The 22,780-nt window shown below is 38.2% G+C and overlaps 1 protein-coding gene across 1 annotated transcript in view; it reads left to right on the top strand.

Annotated features, from left to right (window-relative positions):
- The window catches only part of BEST3 (bestrophin 3), a 46,510-nt gene that overhangs the window by 8,530 nt on the left and 15,200 nt on the right, over positions 1-22,780 (top strand). Inside the window, exons 4-8 of the mRNA XM_072655359.1 lie at positions 5,194-5,348; positions 7,138-7,215; positions 7,356-7,508; positions 12,034-12,114; positions 13,267-13,418. Coding sequence (XP_072511460.1) covers positions 5,194-5,348; positions 7,138-7,215; positions 7,356-7,508; positions 12,034-12,114; positions 13,267-13,418 — 619 coding nt within the window. The remainder of the gene's footprint in view (positions 1-5,193; positions 5,349-7,137; positions 7,216-7,355; positions 7,509-12,033; positions 12,115-13,266; positions 13,419-22,780) is intronic.

The following is a 22,780-nucleotide window of genomic DNA, read 5'->3' as shown; positions in this document are numbered from 1 at the left end:
TTGTTTCAGTTATATTCAACTCTTCATGACCCCATTTGGGGTTTTCTTGGCAAAGACACTGAAGTTTTTTGCTATTTCCTTGTCCAGCTCATTTTACAGATGAGGAAACTGAGGCAACAGAGTTAAGTGACTTGCCCAGGGTCACACAGCTACTAAATGTCTGAGGCCAGATTTGAATTCAGGAAGATGAGTCTTCCTGACTCCAGACCCAGCACTTTATCCACTGTGCCACCTAGCTATCAGTCCTGGAAGTTATGCCTCTCTTGGGAAGCAGTGCAGGATAATGGAAAGGGTAGTGGATTTGGAATCAGAGAACCTGGACTTGAATCTTGGTTATACCCCTTACTACCTGTGTGACCTTAGGCACTAATTTCTTTTTTTCTAGATTTTAGTTTCCTCTTCCACATAGTCAGGAGGTTGAAATAGATGGAGTCTATAGTACACTGCTACCCTAAATCTGTGATCTTAATGTAGTCCAAGATGATATTGCTTTTTCCTTTTTTATTTTTGGCTGGCATAATACACCATTGGTTCATATTAAGATCATATCAATATTCTTATTAAAACTCCTCAATCCTTTCCAGACAAACTGCTATATGGCCATGCTTCTCTCGTCTTGGATTTGGTGAATGATTTTTTGAATCCAAGCATGAATTTGCATTTATCACTAGCCAATCACAACAATCATTCTCGTGTCAGCACAATGTCATAGCCATCAAGCTATAAAGATCTGTTTCAAGTAGTCTCTATCATCTAGCCTGTTAAATATCCTCAGATCTATGCGATCCATAATCATGCCGAGGAGACTGGGGTCCAAGAACATTAAGTGATTTGTCCAAAGTCATCGAGGTAGTTAAGAACAGAGCTGAGTCCTGAGTCCTGGCATCGGGCTGCCTCTGGTTGGGGTTTCTTAGCACAAAGTTGTTTGCCTGCAAACACTACAGTATAAACTCTTTGGCCAAGTGGTTCAGACTTACCCTCAAAGCATTCCAGCCATTCTGACCTTCCAGCCAAGTTCTCATTCCTCACTATCAGACACTTACTTCTTAAAGTGATAGCCCTCGTCCGAGGTTTCCATGATTATTACTGGTTGAACTATGAATTTTTATTTAGACTCGTACTTCTCAGATGGAGAAGATGCTTCTCCAAGTTACTTAGCAAGAGAAAAGCATAGATATTACTCTAAAAACTCACAGTGCAGCTTGCAAAATCTGGCCAGATGAGTGAAACGTCTCTACCTCAAGAGTTTTCTTGTACTATCCATCTTTTGAAATTTTCAGCAAATTTGAGTGATTAGTTTTACTCTCTTTGTTGTTGTTAAGTGGTTATGAAAGTAAATATTCTAAATTTTAGGATATAATGGGAAGCTAATTTAATTTAGGAATATTAAGATTATTTAATCTTCGGTCTTTCCCCTAGTGAGGTGTTCTTAAATGTCTGGGGCATGTAAAGAGGGATAGGACAGAATCAAATTTTAGGTAAGAAGACTTTGGATCTGCCTCAGGGCAATGATATGGGGTGGGGGCAGTTATTAGGGGAAGGAGTACATCCCCTCTCCTTTACAGATTAGACGCTAATCTTCTGTAAGCTTTCTATGGATAGTACAATAGCTGAATCTTTGCCTAGTCCCAGGCTTGTATTCTCAGGCTGTCCACAGATATGCACTGAGAATACTTTATGCATACCTATGGTCTTATCACCTAGTTGCCTCTTCTGGGGCCTGTCCCTTCCCCCTACACCCCAACAGGTCTCTACCTCTACCACCATCCTCTCCCCTATGCCCCACCAACCCCCAAAATTGATTGGTTTTGCTCCCTGGTAAAATAACCCTAGTTACTACTCCAGACAGAGTATATGGTACAGTTATCCCTTGCATATTGTGACTTTCCCCATCAAGGTTTCAGTATATCAAGGGTCTGCATAAGAAATTAAATTGGAATTTTTTGGGAATTTTGTGGAAGCCACAGATGACATGCAAAGACCAGCAAACATTAGAGTTTATGACCAAATATTAACCCAGATTTTACAGTAAGGTACTGTAAACACTCCATAAAAGAAAAAGAAAAAAATTCCGACTCCTTCTCTGGTATGAAGTGAGGGCCAAAATATTTTACTGGGGTTTTCCAGATCACAGAGGCGCCACACCACTAAACCCCATGATGTGGAAGGGATAACTATAGAAGTGTTTTAGAAGGTAATATATTTAGAAAGGAAAAAGTCATCAGTTAATCATTTAACAAGCATTTATTATGTGTTTACTAATCTGTGGAGACGGGAAGAAAGGCAGAAAAATGGTGCCTGCTCTCAAGAGCTCCCATTCTAATGGGGGGAGGAGACAACCGGTAAATAACCATGTGCCTGCAGCATATCCACATCCTGTTAGAGAACCTTAAATTTAACCCCAAGCTATGTGCCCTTTGGCAATAGTCATCTTATAGAGCTTAGCTACTGAAGCCCCTGGGAAGTGGTTTTGTTTCCATTGACATCGGTAGTCAAATAATAGCCAGCCAATAACATAACCCTAAGAAAGACAGTGTTGTTAAGTGGTTATGAAGGTAAATATCCTAAATTTTAGGATATGATGGGAAGCTAATTTAATTTAGGGTGAGGGGGGCCTTCCTGGAATATTAAGATTATTTAAATTTGTTATCTTCCCCATCCCAAGATATTGAAGAACTTCTCAGAAAATTTACTTCCCAGCCAAGTCACTCTTGCAAGGAGGCCTCCAGGGAAATCACTAGGTGCTTTCTGTACCCCTGAGCTAGATGCTCAAGGGTACCATGGTAAAGGGAGAACAATACCAGCTGTTCCTATCTGGACATGTCTTTCCAAAGCTGAGTTAGTTACCCCGAAAGCCTCATACAATGACTCCAGGAATAGATGGAATGCTTCAGTGTGGAATGGAATAATTGCCTGACTTAGGGCAAGATTGTACCATGTCTGAAGGAAAGGACATACAGAAATGAATTCACCCAGTGAGATGCTTCAAAGGGCTGATGCTTGACTGGCTTCACATGGTTCTATTTTAGGAGTTTGCTCACATGGATCCATCAGGAGTTGGGCACAGACTAGGAATATATCAGTTAGCCAATTCACCAAGCATCATTTATCAACAAACACACCTGATATTTACCAAGCATTGTTCTAGGCAGTGAGGCTACAAAGAAAAAAAAAATCATATACCCTCTGCCCCCAAAGAGCTTATATTCTGTTTTAAAGTTAACTTATTTATTTTTAGTTTTCAACATTCACTTCCATAAGGTTTAGATTTTTCTCACCCTCCCTCCTCTCTGCTCTCCCCAAGATATCATGCAGTCTGATATAGGCTCTACATATATATTTCTATTAAACATATTTTCACATTAGTCATGTTGTATAAAAGAATTAGAACAAATGGAAGAAACCATAAGAAAGAAAAAGAAACACAAAATGAAACAAAAAAAGAAAATAATCTGCTTTAAAGAGCTTATATTTTACTAGGAGAAGTAGCACAAACTCATATAAGTCCAGTTGATCCTAGCTTCCTTCAAAGTCCAGCTCAAATCCTGCCTTCTGCAAGATGCCTTTCCTGGTCTTCCTCAACACTAGTGCCTTCTGTCTGAGATCACCTCCAATTTATCCAGTATATATCTTGTATGTGCATAGTTGTCTTCTCTATTAGTATGCAACCTCTTTGAGGGCAGGCACTATGTTTGTGGTTAGCACAATGCCTGGCACCTAATAGGTACTTAATACATATTTGTTCATTGACTGACTACTTGAGAGTTTAATAAATAATCTGCCAGGTCTATCTGACCCATACTTGTGAAAAACAAATGATATAAGAAGTTATTCTAAGATAACTGAAAAAATTTATATAGGGTAGTCCAAAAGTCTTTATACTGTTTAAAATTTTAATAGCACTCAGACTTTTGTGCCATCCTGTAGTTAAGTGAATGGTCATTTTTGGAAGTTTCGTTGTATATGCCTACCCGCTAAAGACCTGCTCTGATAGCTCATAACCAATATGGAGTTGACCCTGGTTCTCAAAGCCCATACTAATGGAGTATACACTCTGGTATTACCACCAAGGTGCAACTAGATGGTGCAGTGGATAGAGTGCCAGGACTGGATCCAGGAAAACCTGAGTTCAAATCTGGCCTCAAACACTTACTAGCTATGTGACCCTGGGCTGGTTGCTTAACCCTGTTTGCCTCAATTTCCTCATCTGTAAAATGAGCTGTAGAAGGAAATGGCAAACTACTCCAGTATCTCTGCCAAGAAAACCCCAAATAGGGTCACAAAGAGTCAAACACAACTGAAAATGACCGAATAACCACAGTACTACCGAACTGAATGGGCTTTGGGTATGGACTGTTGTACATCTGTTGTACATCAGCCTATCTAAACTCAGAAGGATTCGTCACTAGATTGACCACAGGATGAGGAACTCTTCACGTACAAAAACTCATGGATATTGTTGACGGAGTCATAGAAGGAATGTAATCTATGTTAGCAGAGGGTGTGCCCACACCAACAAAAGAAGAGATCCTTAAAAGTACTGAGGAAATATTGCACATCTAATGGAAAAAACGGGAATGGATTCATTGGTATAGGAAATTCCCAGGTGAGGAAATGCCCTCTAACAATGCATGTTGGTCCCTTGTATGTAACTCAAAACTTAGAGAGTTTCCCAGAGCACTGAGAGGCTAAGGGACTTGCCCAGGGTCATGAGTCCTATTCAAATACAAGTTTTCCTCTCTGGCTCTCTATCCACTACACTACATTGCCTCCAACTCATAGGCAAAATTGTATCAACTACCTGATCTTAAAAGCATATGAGTTTACTGTTACAAAGCAAAGTGTACCCATCTGCTACACTCAAGCAAGAGATAGAATTAGTCAACAGCTACCCCTGTAAACCAGGGACACCAGGTTCTGTGCTATTAATTATGAGCACCAAATCACTGAATCATAGAATTTCTAGGGGAAGGAACTTTAGTGGCCAATTCATAGTGGCCAGTTCAATTCATACCAATGCAAAAATCCCACCTCTCTAGGGAGAGTATAAGCTCCTCAAGGGTCAGGGACTTTATCTTATGCTTTTTTATTGTTGTTGTCAATATACTAACACATAAGAGGTTGTCAAAAAAAAAAAGCTTATTGAATTAAATAGGAAATAGGATACTTCAACTACCTTTCTTTTCTATCCAGGCTTTATGACAGCAGATGAAAGAAAATTGTTCGATAATCTTAAATCTCCACATCTGAAGTACTGGGTTCCATTCATCTGGTTTGGAAATCTGGCATCGAAAGCCCGGAAAGAAGGAAGAATCAGAGACAGTGTCGATCTACAATCATTAATGACTGTAAGTACTTCACAGTCTGAGGACAAAAGCTAGCAGTCGTGGTACAAGAAGAAAGAATAGTCATCTCCATCACATTGGTTGGTAATTTTGCTCCATGACAAGGAAATGAAAGCCCCATATAATGTCACCTGAAGAGTCTAGACCTAGATGAGGCTAAACGTGTCTAACTCCAAGCCACCCGTGGTCCCAAGCCACACTGATTAGTTCCAGGACAATTTTAAAACTTAGAATTTGCTCCAGAATACTTTAAAACATCTCACTTTACTGGGGGTCCTCAAAATATCCAAGATCAAACCAGTTCACCAGGGACTGCAGTGGACCAGATCAGGAGCCCTGAGCCCATGCTGAAATCAAATTACCATTCTAGTATGAAATGAGAGGATATTACTTGTCTGTAGCAGGTTCTTTCTGTTGGAGGAAAAGTAGTTAATCCTTTCAAAAAGTTAACAACCAGTTACAGTCTTCTAAACTCCCTACTGAAATGTTTAGAATGATTTTATTTGAATTTTTAACCCTTATCTTTCCATCCAGAGAAGAGCAGAATGGTATAGCAGTTAAGAGCTGGCCTCGGAGTCAGGAAAACCTGGTTTTATGTTCCATGCTTGACACATAGCGATTATGTGTCCTTGGGCAAGTCATTAGCATGCCCATGGCCGTTCTCTAAGACTGTAAGTTACAGAGCCAGTGTCAGTCTGCATTTGTAGAGGGAGTTTCCCATTGGAAATCACAGGTCCAGTAAAAAAAACAAACAAACAAAAAAAAACCTTTGCATCATGACATCTGACCAACATCTGAAATCATAGGATGATAGACTCATAAGATCCTAGATATAAAGTTGATAGTGACCTAAGAGATAATGTAATGCAAAGCCATTATTTTGTAGACAAAGAAACTGAAGTCCACAGAGGTTAGTCATGATCATACAAGTAATAAGTAAGCAAAAGAGAATTTAAAGCTGATCCTCTGAATCCCTTTTTTTTATTTTTAAAATAATTTTTTTTTCACATTTACTTCTTACTTTCATTACAACATGCCTATGAAGTGGTTAATTCAACCATCATTCTCCCTATTTTATAGATGAAGAAACAGTCTCAAGTTCAAGAGATTTGCTCATAGACACATTACTAGAATCAGAGCCAGAGTTCAAATTCAAGTTGCTGATTCCAAGTTCATTGTTTTTTTTACTGAGCCATATTGCCACACTGATGGTAGAAAGAGTATTGAACTTGGAATCCAATGAGATCTAGATTCATATCCTAACTCCAACACTTACTTTGGTGACCAAGCACTCACCTCTCTGAACCTCAGTTTCCTCATCTGTAAAATACCTACAATTAATGCTTGCTTCATAAGGCTGTTTTGAGGTTCAAACAGGATAACACATGTGACATATTTTGCAGACTTTAAAGCTCTATGCATTCATCAGTGATGATGATGATGATGAGATATAACTACACAATCATGAGCCTTTATTTTTTTCTTGAAAATTATATATTCAGATGAATGGTGTACCCTTCAAATCCATCAGCTAGGGAGGTGACATATTTATTTCAATGGCATTGCCTGACAAAGCATTTTTTGAATTCCTTTTGTTAGCTATTTTTAGAAGTCCCTTATATACGCTATAGGAAAACCTATCTAATAAACATTCCAGTTTTTGCTTGTAAATGCTATGTCTACATTCTTAATCCTGGTTTATACTTATCCCTCATTCATTCTTACCACCCCTACTTCCACCCCTCCCACTGTCATTTTGACAAGTCACAAAAGCTGTATGTTTCTGAATTAGGAGATGAATCGGTATCGATCTTGGTGCAGCCTTTTGTTCGGCTATGACTGGGTTGGGATTCCTCTCGTCTACACCCAGGTAGAGAATTACTTTCAAACTTTATTTGGACTACCATATTGCCATTCTGACTTGTTCTCTCTCTCTCTCTCTCTCTCTCTCTCTCTCTCTCTCTCTCTCTCTCTCTCTCCCTCTCTCACTGAGATTTCTCTTTATTGTAGGTTGTCACTCTTGCTGTCTATACCTTCTTCTTTGCATGCTTGATTGGACGTCAGTTTTTGGATCCCACCAGAGGTTATGCAGGACACGACTTAGACCTCTACATTCCAATCTTTACTCTCTTACAATTCTTCTTCTATGCGGGATGGCTCAAGGTAGTCTACAATTTAAGCCCTGGCCACTGAGAATTGCTTTGTAATTCTCCCATTGGCTTCATTTCATTTCACTTAGAACCTAAGATTATATCTATGCCATGTGCAAAACTGCCTTCACTGGGTCCTTAGAAACTCATTCTCTTTTTAAAATTTGTTTTTTTAATTTATATCTTAAGTTCTGAACTGTCTCCTTCCCTCCCTCCCCTCCCCACACTTGAGAAGGCCACCATTTGACACAGATATATGTATGTATGTATTATGTATGTAAAACCATACTACACATACTTGTATTTATCAGTTCTTTCTCTGGAGGTGGATAGCATCTTCCTTCATAGGTCTTTTCTAGTTGATTTGAGTATTTATAATACAGAATAACTTAGTCATTCACAGTATTCTTCAAACAATATTGCTGTTACTGTATATAACATTCTCATGCTTCTGCTCATTTCAGTCTTTGTTATTTCATGCAAGTTTTTTCATGTTTTACTAAAATCAACTTGTTCATCATTTCTTACAGCACAGTAGTATTCCATCACAATCACATACCACAACTTGCTTAGCCATTCCTCAATTGGTGGGCATCCCTTCAATTTCTGGTTCTTTGACACCACACAGAGAGCTGCTATAAACATTGTAGAACATAGAGGTTCTTTTTCTTTTTCCCTGATAACCTTGGGAAACGGACCTAATAATGGTATTGCTGAGTCAAGGGGTACATGCAGTTCTATACCTCCTTGAGCTTAGCTGCAATTCCTCTCCAAAATGGTTGGATCAATTCACAGTCCCACCAACAATATATTATCATCCCAATTTTTCCACATCCCCTCAAATATTTGTCATTTTCCCCTTTTATCATCTTAGCCAATCTGATTGCTGTAAGGTGATAGTTAAAAATTGTTTTAATTTGCATTTCTCTAAGCAATATGATTTAGAGCATTTTTTCATCTCACTAGAAATTTGTTTTCTTTATCAAAATTCATCCTGTTCACATCCTTTGACCATTTATCAATTGGGGAATGAAGAGTAATCAACAAATATTCATTAAGTGATTATTAGGTGCCAGAAACTGGAGATCTAAAGACAAAAATGAAACAGTTCCTATGTCAAGCAGTGTGGTATACTGCAAAGGACTCTGGGTTGGAGTTGGAGGAAGTAGATTTAATCCCCCTCTGCCGCTTGCTACTCATCTGAATGACCTCGAGCAAATCACTTAATCTCTTTAGGCTTCGGTTGCCTCATCTGTAAACTGAGGATCTCTAGAATCCCTTCCAACTCTAAATCCCATGAACAGCTAGTTCAGAGACATTAAGACTTTGCTACTGGGGAGCAAATTGGCAGCTGATGTTCAGTACAGTATAAGAATAGCCCAAGGTCGCTTATAAACAATAAGCATTTAAATGAAGATGGGCACTTCTTTGATGGCTAATTTTTTTTAATTTACTAGGCTGAACGGGCCCTCATTAGGTCTACAATAATATCATTAAAGCACATTCTTAAATTGATTCTTTGTGCCCCAGTGCCTAAGGACTGCAGAGTAAAAAACATGAGCTTTGAACTGGGAATATCTCCTCTATTCCACAAGCAGTGAAGAATTAAGCATTAATAGTTGAATGCCAATCATTTATAGATTGTCACCTTGTTTCTGTGAAAAGTAATTGCTGTAGAACCCAGCAAACATCTTTGCACATATAGTATGGGCAGAGGCTGTCCTACAACATTAAACCTGACATGCTTTCAAACAATAAAAATGCTATGACACAAAATAAGATAAATCAGAATGGATATGAGAAATGCCAGGATCAATATTGATTTTGTATTTTGGGGAATTAAAAACATTTCTGGACAATTCCCACAATGGCAGAGCTCAACCCAATTACTGGCATAGAGTATGTTTGTTTTGACCTCATATGTTTGTGGAAATATCACTAGCCTGATTCTCCTACTGGATTATTTCCCCTATATGAGCATCGAAAAGGGTGGCCTGGGGTAGAAGAACCTGAGATGATGTCATAGTTAAGTTATCTGTAATTCATTGTAGAGATAATCCTAGAGGGAGGGTAAGGAAGCATGAGATAGAGGGTTGAGCCAGAAATCAAGTTCAAATACCACCTTTGACACTTGCTGGCTATGTGAACTTAGGCAAGTCATTTAACCTCCACCTGTCTGAGGCAACCTTGTAAGACTCATTTATTTTTCACAGAGGGGTTGTGATCTGGCTATGTATATTCCTACAATAAGAGTTACAGATGCTGAAAAATTAGAAATCCTTCCATACTGACTTGTATATCTCCTTCATAAAAACTGGATTTTGGAAGCTCAGACTTGCTTTATCCTATGCCAGCTACCTGTCTAGGAGGCAGCCATGAGGAGAGGGTTATTTGGCATGAAATTTTCCTCAAGAAGAGGTTTCTTAGGGAAGCTTTGGTATAGAAGCATTTTACATTCGGTCAGTTTAAAGGTATTTATGTCATAAGACATAAAAGAAGGAAACAGGTGGCTCGGTGGCCATGCCTGGAGTTAGGAAGACCTGAGTTCAAATCTGACCTCAGATATTTACTAGCTATGTGCCCCTGGGCAAGTATCTTAACCTGTATTTGCCTTAATTCACTGGAGAAGGAAATGGCAAGTATCTTTGACAAGAAAACCCCAATTACAGTGGGGTCCATAGGGTCACAAAAGGTCAGACAGGACTGAACAACATGTCATAAGAAACCAGCTCTTATCTACCTATTTAGCTTTCCCTATCCCTAATTTAAAATGTCTAGTGAGCTTAATGCATTGATAAATGCCAAAGTTTTCTAAATTATACGTACCTTTCAAAGCCAGCCCCAATTCTCCCTCTTTCCCTGATCACCCTAACCTGAGTTGCTCAGTCTCTCTCTTTCTCTTCTGACTCCTATAGCAACTATCTGTCTGTACATATGGACACACATATGCATATATACACACATATGTATGTGTTATACATATGTATATGTATGTGTATGAATCTATACCTTATATAGCAATGATTATAATATTCATTTTTTGCCATTAAGTAGGCAAAATTATAACTTTTGAAGTCTTTTATTACAGTTGTCCAGGAACTATAATTTAAAAGTTTTATTTTTATTTAACTGTTCACATCTTCATTTATAAAACAAAAAAGTTGGACTAGCTGATCTCCAATGCCCTTCTAGCACAAAATTCTATGATCTTTCTTATTAATAAATATCATGATCCATCCAATCCATCAACCAAGAAGCATTTATTGTGTACCTACTATGAGCTTGTCACTGTGCTAATCATGGGGAACATAAAGAAAAAAATTTTTTTTGAATTCCCTGACTTATTAGAACATAAGGATGCTTACTAGCTATGTGACCCTGAGCAAGTCTCTCAACGCTTATTACTTCCAAAACATTATATATATATTATACACACACACACACACACACACACACACACACAAACACATGTATGTATATATTATATATCTGTGGAGCTTGTATTCTAATGAAGGAGAAATATGTACAGAAATGGGTATTTACAAAAAGTAGATGAGAGGTAACCTTAGAATGGAAGTTATCAGTGCCTGGGGAGAAAGGAAGAAACCTCCTAAAGTAAGTGCAATGTAAGCTGGGTCCTGAAGGAAGAGAGAGTCTTAAAGATGTAGAGATGAAGAGAAAAAGCATTTCGGTCATGGGGGCAACCTAGGGCAAAGGTATGGATGTGGAGATGGAACATTGCATGTGGGGCCAATAAGTTGGCCGGTATGGCTGCACCATATAGCATGAATGAGATTAATATACAAGAAAACTAGCTCTTACTCCTAAACCAGCATAGATTTTCCTCCAATAAAATAACTGAACATTCGAAATACCAATCTGCTTATGTTCCATGCAAACACAGGAGTAAAAATGGAACAGGAGAAAGGTTAGAAACAAGGCTGGACTAGCAGGACAGCTTTGAAATTAGTTGCTGTTATCAAATACTTAAAAAGAAAAGCAATTCATAAGTAACAGATTCCTACAGTTTTATGTACTTTTTCTGTTTTACTATGTGTGTGTGTGTGTGTGTGTGTGTGTGTGTGTGTGTGTGTGTAACTAGGAGGGTCAGTGGATAGAGTACAAGAATACCTGAGTTCAAATCCAAACTCAGAAACTTACTAGCTGTGTGACCTTGGGCAAGTCACTTAACCCCTATCTGCCTCAGATGCTTCATCTATAAACTGAGGATAATAACAGGGTGATTGTGAGATTAAAATGACAAAATAGTTCTAAAGCCCTCTGCAAACCTTAAGGTGCTTTATAAATGTCAGCTACGTACATAGAGATGCCTGTTATATTTGATACTTCTGAATATTCAAATTAAAATTAAAATTAATTTTTAAAATGTGATGAGTTGATCATTACTACCCAGCACAGCAGAAACAAACAACTACTTTCCCAGACTTTGCTTTTCGGGGATGTTGGGTCCCCAGAGTGTCAAGGAGTAGGCCTTACCTCAAGCCAAGGCCTGATTTGGGCTTTGTTCTTAACTACAGGTGGCAGAGCAACTTATCAACCCATTTGGTGAAGATGATGACGATTTCGAAACTAATTGGTGTATAGATAGAAATTTGCAGGTCAGTGGATTTTCTCTCCCATCTAATTTACAAACATTTAGAGTTGCATAAATTGCTGATAATATGCCAAAATGTTAATAAAGGCTCTATGGTTGTGCCTGTGAATGTGGTAAATAAGCTCAGGAAACTGACTCTTCATGTCCTGTATGACCTGACAAGGCTCATTTCCCTTCTCTGTGTACTTGCTCTTCTCCCATAGGACTGAATCTGGGTTGCAGGGATACTTAGCCCCACCAACGTTCTTTGTAAGTTTGACCAACCCTTCAGAACCCTCCCCTCCCTTCCAGTGGAGAAGCTGAGGCCTTGTTACTAATTCATTCTTCAATCTCTTTCTCCAATGCCACCAGACAAGTCAACAATCATGTAAATGTTTGCCCATCTCAAGATGGTATAAGACCCCAAGTTCACAGAGGTGACCAGATGTTAAAGACATCTGATCACTGGGAATCTGGGCCAGGTAGTTAGTTCCTTCCCTTCATCCCTCAAAGGAAGGCAGCCTGGAAGGAAATGCTGCAGCATTCACCGACCTGGCATAGGGAAGTCTTCCTCCTGGGAAGACCCTACACCAGCTTCCTCTTCCCCCACAGGTACTTGGCCAGTTGAGTAAAGGTCATTCAACGCTCCAGTTACTACCGCTTTGTATTTGTATGAGCCTTCCCTTAAAGGATCCAAACATCATAGAGAGGACCACATTGTCTCACTAGTGCAACACAGTCCTTCAGCCTAGGTTCAAGACTAGTCTGCTCTTAGCACAAAATGCAGCACTAAGAAGGTAAGCAACTTCCCCAAGGTCACCTGAAACTTTCGAGGCAGATTCACAGCTAGAAACTGCGACAGTCTCGGGACCAACAGAGTACGGTCATAGACGCACCATTGGGTTTATGCTGTTCTGTTCCTAAATCCCAGACCAGTCTGTGGGAACTTCCTACATGGAAAGAGTGTGGGGATGGGGTCAGGAAGAAGTAGGGTCAAATCCTGGCTCTGCCAGTTGGGTGACCTTGGGCAAGTAACTTGACCTCTCTCCAACTGCTTCTTCCTCTATAAAATAAGGAGGATTGGACTGGGTGACCTCTAAGGTCCCTTCCAGCTCAAAATCTATGATCCTATCATCCTATGATCTGATCTGTTCTAATAACATGATGCTGGTCTTAGGTCTCCCTCTTGGCTGTGGATGAAATGTACATGACACTACCCAAGATGAAGAAGGATATTTACTGGGATGACTCAGCTGCACAACCCCCATACACGCTGGCAGCTGCTGACTACTGCATTCCCTCCTTCCTGGGATCCACAATCCACATGGGGTAAATAGTATATCTTTTGTGAGCAATCTGAGTAGGTAAAAATTGAACAAACCATAGAATTATTCATTCTCTAGAAGCTTGGGGGTATAATGGTTGGAGCACTGAGCCTGGAAGGAGGAAGATCAGATGTAGTATCAGAAACTTATTTATTAGCTGTGACTTCATTTTTTTGGTCATCATGGAGGGTTCAATCATAGGAAGGACAGAGGGTCATCCAGAAATGACTGTTATAGAAAAACAAAAGTCATCAATAACTTATTTAGATTTTTTTTTAAAAGAAAGAAACTATGTAGCTGTATGACTCTGGGTGAATCACTACCCTGCTGCTTACCTCAATTTTCTCAGCTGTAAAGTGGAAGCAATAATAACTTCTAAGCATTGTTATGAAGATCAGATGAAATGATATTTGTGAAGTGCTAAGCTCAGTATATGATATATAATAGATGCTATCTGTTATTGTGGTGCTTATTTCTCATCCCTGGTCTTGAATCTGTTTTTATGATTACCCACAAAAGCTGTGTTCTTGAAACTGTGAGCTTATTCAATTTTAGTTGCAATTTAGTTGGGGGTAAGGGTAGAAAGGAAAGCAATAATGTGGGTGTCAGTTTAAGAATGACTTGTTTCTCCAATCCTGAAGCTAGTTTGCATTTTATTTTGGTTTTAATATCAAATAATGGGCCTTCTTACTGTGGGCTCCTTTAGCATAACTGTATATTTCAATTTTTCATAATATGATGACTTTGTGTCCATATGAATTCCTAGATACTCAAGGTATTCAAAAAAAGCTTTTGATGGCATTGTTGACCTAGATGGAGCTCAATGGTACTAGGGTACAGAAGGTTTTGCCAGAATAATTTTCTCTAGAATCCTTGATCTTTTTGAAACATGAGAACTTTGAACCCATTACAGTTGTGTCAATATAGTCTGCACTCAAGTAACCTGAGACTAAAAGAAATTAGTGAAAGCAAATGAAAATAAAATAAAGCAAGCACAGTTAATGGTAAAAGAACAAAAAAGCTATAGTGTTAGTCTTTTAGAAAATGGTGACAGAGGAGAGATGTTCCAAGGAGATTTTTCTTAAACTTACTTTGGGTTTTAAACTTAGTTTGGGTTCATTATTAGTACCTACCTGCTACTCTGGGTCAACCTTAATAGTAAGTTTAACTTTCTTTGTTGGTTCCCCACTACTCTCCCCATCCATATTTTTCCTCCCCATCAGATGCCTATCCTCTTTTCCTCTTTTCCTTCAAGTCTTCCCTCAGTTAACTATTAACTAATAACAGGAATATTTGAATTTTAATAGGGGACTTATAGACCAGTAGTTCTTCAAGACTCAAAGGAAGTGAATCCCAATGGTAGAATTTCAGACACTGTGACAGGTGATTAGTGAGATATTTTTGGTCAAGGGGACCTGTTCAGAGACCCTCAAATCACCCTGCTTGAAAGTATGTTTCAATTCCATTTAGCAAATATTTATAAAATATTTGCTGTATGAAGGGCATTGTACTAAGCCTGGTAAGCATATGAAATTTGGGTAAGACAATTAAAACAATATATTTCCCCTTCAGTGACTCCACTTTTTTGCCCAGTTCATGCTGGCCAGGGCTAGTCTCATTCTTATTTTCTATCATTCTAGAATATCCTTAAAGAGTAATTTATTCATTCCTGTATCTTGTCGTTTTAAATCTTGTATAACACATTCTGTGATGACAGATCTCTGGGCCCATCTGGCAACTTTTTCCATTTTGTCACTGAAAATGTGGTTTTTTTGATGGACTTATTCTGTCTTCCAAGATATAGATATAGAGAGCCCTACAAACATTTGAGTTTGTTCCTAGTTGATACTAAATGTCTGAGGATCTAACCAAAGGGAGAGAGTTATCAATATTCCCAATGCATGCAAATCATTGTTATTACTATATTTAGATTATTACATGTAATTACTTTAGAGTATTAAATTTCCAGTGTTTAATCAATTGTTTTTCTGTAGTGATCTAAGGTCTTTCTCTCTCTCTCTCTCTCTCTCTTTCTGTCTCTCTCGCTCTCTCTCCTAGTTTAAAAATGGCCTCTTTATATTACAGATAGACCTTCTTTTCAGTAGTCATCCACCACTCCCCATCAAAAAAAGATTTTCTAATAACAAGCGTGGATAAGAGATTTGGAATGGAAAAACGACACTTGTGACTAAAAAGACCATGGATTTAGGAACTAGGGAAGAAGCCAGGTCTCTTACTCATTCTAGTTATGAATAAGGAAAGAGTTAAAACAGGTCTAGCACTTGGATTGCTTTAGTAGCAGAATTAACAGCTAAAGCAGACTAAGGGGAGTTGGGCACAGTGGGGAGAGATCTGGATTTGGAGTCAGAAGACTCGGGCAAATTACTTAGCATTTCTGAAGTCTCCTTACCTGGAAAATGAAAGGGTTGAACTAAATAACTTCTGAGGTCACTTCCAGCTGTAAATCTATGAGCCTATGAAGTTCCGATCATTCATCCCCTTCTCTCCTCAGTTCAGCTTAGTTTCCTGGTACAGAAAATGACACTGCTTTGGAGCACTGGATCTTGGTTGCTATGGTATGTGAGAGATGAAATGACTGAGAAAGCAGAGGTTTGAGTTCTGAAAATATTGATTTATTAAGCAATGCATGCCATGTACAATAACAAATCGGTACCAGACCTCCTGAGCCTAGAGCTGGACCCAGAATACAGGGGGAGGTAGATTTTTATTTATTAAAAACAATTAATCAAATAAGACTAATTAAAAGAAAACAATTAGCCAGAGAACAAAATTAGGTAATCTGATTTCTAATTGGAGGAAAGATCAGGGAATTCCTGAGCTGGGAAGGAGAAGAGCGAACAGGTACAATTCCTTGAAATCAGAAAAAGAGGTATCCTAGTGTAGAGAGTCAATTTTCTTTGACACTCTCTCCCTCTTTTCATCAAAACTACGTAGTGAATGAAAAGGCAGGGATTCCCCTGCTGTTATGTTAGCAGTCATCTTGACATATATATGAAAGTTCTGGACCAGGAAAAAGTTTGATTGTTCACTCCTGCATGGCATCCTTTAGGTACTTGGTAAATTCTTAAATAGCCATCAAACTTCACCTCCTAAGCCATTATCCAAGCCTACTAGGTTCTTTCAAATCCTTCCTATTTTACCTGGATCAAATAATACGTTTGCGTTAATTTCCTCACATCCTAGGATCATAGATTTAGAGTAGAATAATTCTCATAACATTAGAATTCATTGAATCCAACCATCTCATTTTATAGATGAAGAAACTGAGATTGAATAGCTTCCTCAGGAATGGAGGGCCATTCCAACCCTTCATTCTGCTCATTTCACATGACCTCCACCTCCACTTCACTTCAGCTGTACATCATATCTTTGATTTTGGAATTACCTACATTTCACTTCCATGTTTAAGAAATCCTTTATCTGATCACAATTTTTGTTATTCTGTGCCTTACTACCTTTAACCCTATTGCTCATCCTTACCACGACCACCAATGCCTCCACCCCTCAGTCATTACCTTCCCTGCTCTGGTTACACTCACCTCCCTTGACCCCTTGGTGAACCAGTTCAACTCTATGCTGTCTCATTCTTGAATCACTTGTCTTATTGTCAAACCCCAACTCTGGATTACTCCCACCATCTTTCTCCTTTGGTCCTACCCATGTTCTATTGAGCCAAACTGTAAGAAGTCATTAAAGTATAATGAAAGGGTGAAGTACAAATTTAAGCTATCTAATAATCTCCACTGGGCTCTTACTGAAGCAAGGTAATCCTTCTATTCTTCCCCCATCAATTCTCTATGTCACTCACTATGTTAACTATCTCAAACCTTTTCTTGTTTCCTTAAAATTCCCATGCCACCTTCCCCTTAATGCTCTCAGCTGAGAACTTTGCCTCAGACTTCACCAAAATAGTGAAATCATTTCCACAATATCTTTATTTTCCATTTTCTGATCTAACATTGTTCTGTCTATATTCTTGTCTATCTCCTTCATTCCAACTTCTGATTTAAAAAATGGTCCTTTCCCTTGCTAAGGCCACCACCACCTCTACATATGCCCTTGGTCACATCCCCTAGCATCTTGTCCATCAGTTTGCCTCCATTACCACCCCTACTTTCTAATTTTCTATCTCCCCATATCTACTGATTCCTTCCTTACTGCCTACAATCATACCTCTCTCCCCCATTCTTGAAAAACTCTCTCCATAATCTACCATCTCTGCCAGCTATTGCCCTAAATCTCTTCTCCTCTTCTCAGCTAAACTCTTTGGAAGATCAAGCTATATTTAATGTTTCTGCTTCCTCTCCTCTCAATTTCTTCCAAATTCTGGATTCAGATCTCATCATTCAGTTGAAACTGCTCTCTCCAAAGTTACCAGTGATCCCTTAATTACCATAGCTAATGACATTAAGTCAATCCTCATCCTTCTTGACCTCTCTGTAGCATCTTATCCTGTCAACCACCTTCTATTCCTGGACACACCAAGCTCTACCCTCTTCAAAATTTTCCTGTTACTATGGAGGTCATAAAAATCTTTTCCTATCACCCAGGTTTCTATCACCCAAGTTCACAATCTCAAGGTCGTCATCACCCTCACTCACCCCACATATACACTCAGTTTCCAAATCTTGTTTTTTTTTTTCTTTACAGCATCTTTTATCTAAACCCCTCATACAGACACCACCCTCATTCAGAACCTCACTAATTCTCATCTGGACTATTATAGTAGTCTTCCAATTAGTTCCTGACTTGCCTCTCCCGCAGTGAATCCACACAATTGCTGAAGTAATTTTTTCCTAAGAGGTGAGATTTGACCATGTCACCCATCCTTCTCAATAAATTCCAAAGTCTTCCTATTGCCTCCGGGATCAAATATAAACTCCTATTTGGTATCTACAGCTCTTTACAGTTTGGCTCCTTCTTATATTTCCAACCTTGCACATTACTCCCCTCCATTCATACTATCATCCAACCATACTGGTCAGTTTGCTGTTCCTCACAGGAAATGTTCCATCTTCCATCTCCATGCCTTTGTACTAGCTTTTGCCTATGTTTGGAATGCCTCTTACAACTCCTGACCTCCTTCAAGGCTCATCAAAAATGCCATCTTTTATAGAAAGCCTTTCCCAGCTGGTACTCCCAGCTGCTCCAAGGATCTTTCTATTTACTCTGTGTGTATCTTGTAATTATCTGTGTGTGCATGTCTGCTCCATTAGAAAGTTCTGTTTTTGCCTTTTCTTTTTATTCACAGTGTTTAGAATAGTGATCGGCACATAGTAAGTGCCTAGTAAATGCTTGTTGATTGATTGATTGAGAGACATTAAATAACTTGTCCAAAATCACACAGCTAGCATCTAAGGTGGGATTTAAATCCAGGTCTCCCTTGATCAGAAGCCCAGCCTACTGCAGACTGTAATACAGACCATATTGCCTCTTTGTTATCTCAGGGATCCCTTCCTTCAGACACATTTACTTTGGACTCTTCAGCATTTTAGCATCGTTCTCTGATTAGACTGTGCGTTATCTGCTGTGTTAATTGGGAGTATCTCTTCATTAGCTTAATTTCAGAAATATTCTTATCCAAGATGAGGAAGAAGTCTGCAAGCAACAAAAACAGATGTCACTGCTAAGATGCTTAGCAAGAAAACACACTAGCAGTTCTAAAATTAATAATGTTTTTCTTAGTGTAAATTATAAATATCCATACTTGATACACTGACCTTTACCAGGAAAAGCCCAGAGAACTTAAAATCAACTAGGCTTTGCTGAAAAAAAAGAAAAAATTCTAGTCATTGGGACAAATCAGATGGTATTTGACACCGATTTAATCACAGACTTGAAGGAACTTGCTTTTCTTCAAGGTCTCCTAAACGAAGAGCTCCCAAGTGCTTATTCTGGACAGGAATGGAAGTTAGCCATTCACGTACGTTTTCAGGACTTTGAAATATAAAACAGATGAGCCAGAAAATATAATGTCCCTCAAAGCTACAGTTAATCTTATACACCAGAGCAAATCAATCAAGGAAGTCAGAATCTTCTGTGGATTCTAGAAGTACTGTAAATAAACCACACAGTCATCCATCCATGCATGCATACATCTATCTATACATACCTACATTCATTCATCTATCTATACATACATACATACATACATTCATCTCTCTATATGTACATACATACATACCTTCATCTGTCTATACATGCATGCATTCATCTATATATACATACATTCATCTATCTATACATATATACATTCATCTATTTATACACACATTCATCTATACATACATGCATTCATCTATACATACATTCATCTATTCATCCATCTATACATCATTCATCTATACATACATACCTACATCTATCCATTCATCAATTCATCTATCTGTTCATCCATCCATCTATACATCCATTTATCTATACATACATATCTACATGCACATATACATTCATCTCTCCATCCATCTATCCATCCATCCACCCCACTGCCTCCTATCCCATCAGGAAGATTTAAAATCCTAGGAAAGAAAGATGCTGTAACAGCTCCTGGAACAAGTCATCCAACACATATGTGTTTTGGATACTCTAATTCTCTCACTGAATCTGCAGGTCTTTTCTGAACCACCTAACCTAAAAGTGTGCCACCCATGCTACTGATCCCATCTCCTAGGGAGGCTGCTATCGTATCCATGCTATGAGTCACCACTCTTATAACTCCTAACTATCTTCCCCTTTCAGAGGCATTTTTTTTCTTTCTGTTATGAATCCAATAACTAAAACTTTAGTTATTAGCCTAAATTTTTCATGGAGGCTAATAAAGGAAGGGACTGTTGTCAATTAATGATCACTTTTGCAAGGAAGGGAAACAATAAAGCTGATTAATAGGAACTCTAATGATGAGTTGAAGAATTGCCTTGATGTCTCATTTCTTTTTTTTAAATATAACTGCTAATTGTAGAAAAATTAATTTACTTAAGCTTCATTCCAAAAGTCCGTTTTTCCTTCTTTTTCCTTTGAATTTCTTTTTTTTTTTTTTTTAAGCAGGGTCTCCCTATTTCACCCAGGCTGGAAATACAAGGGCTGCTTTAGAGCTCAATCTCACTGTGATCAGCCCATGAGTTTTTGACCTGGCCCAATTCATTCCACCTTAGGCAATTTAGTGGTCCCTTCAGCTCCCAGGGGCTCACAATATCCATGCTGAATTTAATGCAGACACCCAATCAGCTTCATTTACTGTAGAAGCTCCCAAGTATAAGAGATCTGCCAGCACACAGCTTTCCCAGTAGCTGAACTTACAGCCTTGCACCACCATGCCTAGTCAGAAGCCCTAAAACAATCATAGGGAGCAAAATTACCTTTTTTTCACTGAAATATGCCAAGTATATTTAAATCACATACATGAAATAGATGTATTTTTTAATGAATGGATAATAAGGAAAAGGTATTCTCAATGGCATCATTCCCAATATGACAGGAATATATATATATGTGTGTGTGTGTATGTGTGTTTATATATACTTTTATATATTTTTAACTAACAGAAACTTTATTAAACTGATGTTATTACAGAGTAGTCTTTCACTGAAATAAAAGCTCCTTTTGAGCTAATTAAATAAAAATGTTTTAGACAAGAAATACATAGTCTTTTATGATGCTTTATATTTGTAGTAAAATAACCCCAAATGTCTTAAATCCTTGATCGTTAAGTACAGTAGAGCACAGATTTATCTGAGACATTTATTTTACATGCTCTATTTTCTCATCAAACTGCATTTTCTTTCCTTCTACCCTAGAGCTTCCTAGTAAGGAGGAACAGTTAATCAATAAACATTTATTAAGCTCTTACTCTCTGCCAGGCACTGTGCTAAGTGCTGAGAATACAAAGAAGCAAAAGACAGTCCCTGACCTCAAAGAGTTTATAATCTAATGGGAATGACAACATGAAAGCAAATACATGCAAAGCAAGCTACATACAGGAGCCTTCTAAGGAATTGAAGATAAATTCAGTTCCTGTTTTTAGCCTTTTTACAGCCCAATCTGTCTCTATTGACTCTTAGTCTACACCCTTCTCTTTTTTAATCTTATAAATGTTACATGTGTTCATCCATATTCTCTTTATGGTAGGCTATGATATGATTTCTGAAAGAGAGACAAGAGGGGAACCTTTGGAATGAATCATTCATAACTCCTATCTCTATTTCTCTATAGCCAGCTTCAGTGAGATGCATTTCCCCCCATACCTTTGACTTTTTTTTTCCTTAGGATAGTGAATAATAGGTGTGCCAAGTGTCTCCGCAGAGTCAGACAGACAACTCACTGATCCATAACTTAAAGTCTTAGATAGCTGCCTGGGGTTCTGAGAGATTATGATGTGATCATGGTCATGTAGTTAGAATTTGAACCCAGAACTTTCTGACTCCACATCTACTGCTTTTTGTAATATAGGGTAATATTATTCCTGGGGTGAAAGCTCTAGAAATGGAAAGGACCTCAATGACCATCTAGTCATCGAGTTTTAAGATCATAGAGGTAGAGATGGAAAGAGACCTTAGAAGTCATGTAATTCAGGTGCTTCATTTTACAGATGAGAAAACTGAGACCCAGAGATGTAAAAGCAGTCTGCCATTTGTCACATAGGTAAAAAAAAAAAAAAAAGTTCAATCTTGTGCAATGTAGAAAGCAAGAATTAAGGGACAAAGTGACCACAAGTCACTCTTCCATCAGTGGTGACAAAATCAGGGTAGTAGCATCATACCAGGTGCACATCAGAGAGAAACAAATCATTCCCCAACTCAGAGGGTTCTCTATTTGAAGATAATTTTAAAAAATCATTAAAACAGTATCCTCTAAAAAAATTATTCTCTAAACTTGAAAAAATTTACATTTATATCTCCATTAAAAAACCATTATCCTCTAAAAGTTCTGATGGAATCAGATAGAATGAAATCACAGATTCATAGAGTTAAAGGGACCCTAAAAGCCATCTGTAGGAATCCCCGCTACTAATTCCTAGGAGTGCATCATTCAGCCCCTTCTTGAATACATCCTGTAACAGGAAATTCATATTTTGTACATCTGCATAGCAATTTGTAGAGCAGTTACTATAGCTTAAGAAAACATGAAATAAAATATTCTTAAGAAGCTTTGATTGAAATAATTAATTATGATTATGATGGAATTTTGATTAATTATTATTATCGTAGACTAGTCATGAGTTAACAGCCACAAGAAAGAGCAAGTAAAGTAACAGTGAGGTCTGTTTATGCTTATACTGACAAGTTGTTGTTCAGTCATTTTAATCATGTCCAACCCCTTGTGCAGTTTTCTTTTTTTTAATTAATTTAT

The sequence above is a fragment of the Notamacropus eugenii genome, chromosome 3 (assembly GCF_028372415.1).
Source record: "Notamacropus eugenii isolate mMacEug1 chromosome 3, mMacEug1.pri_v2, whole genome shotgun sequence".
In the NCBI taxonomy this organism is placed as follows: domain Eukaryota; kingdom Metazoa; phylum Chordata; class Mammalia; order Diprotodontia; family Macropodidae; genus Notamacropus; species Notamacropus eugenii.
Note: the sequence above shows the minus strand (reverse complement) of the source record. Positions and strands in the feature narration are given on the sequence as shown.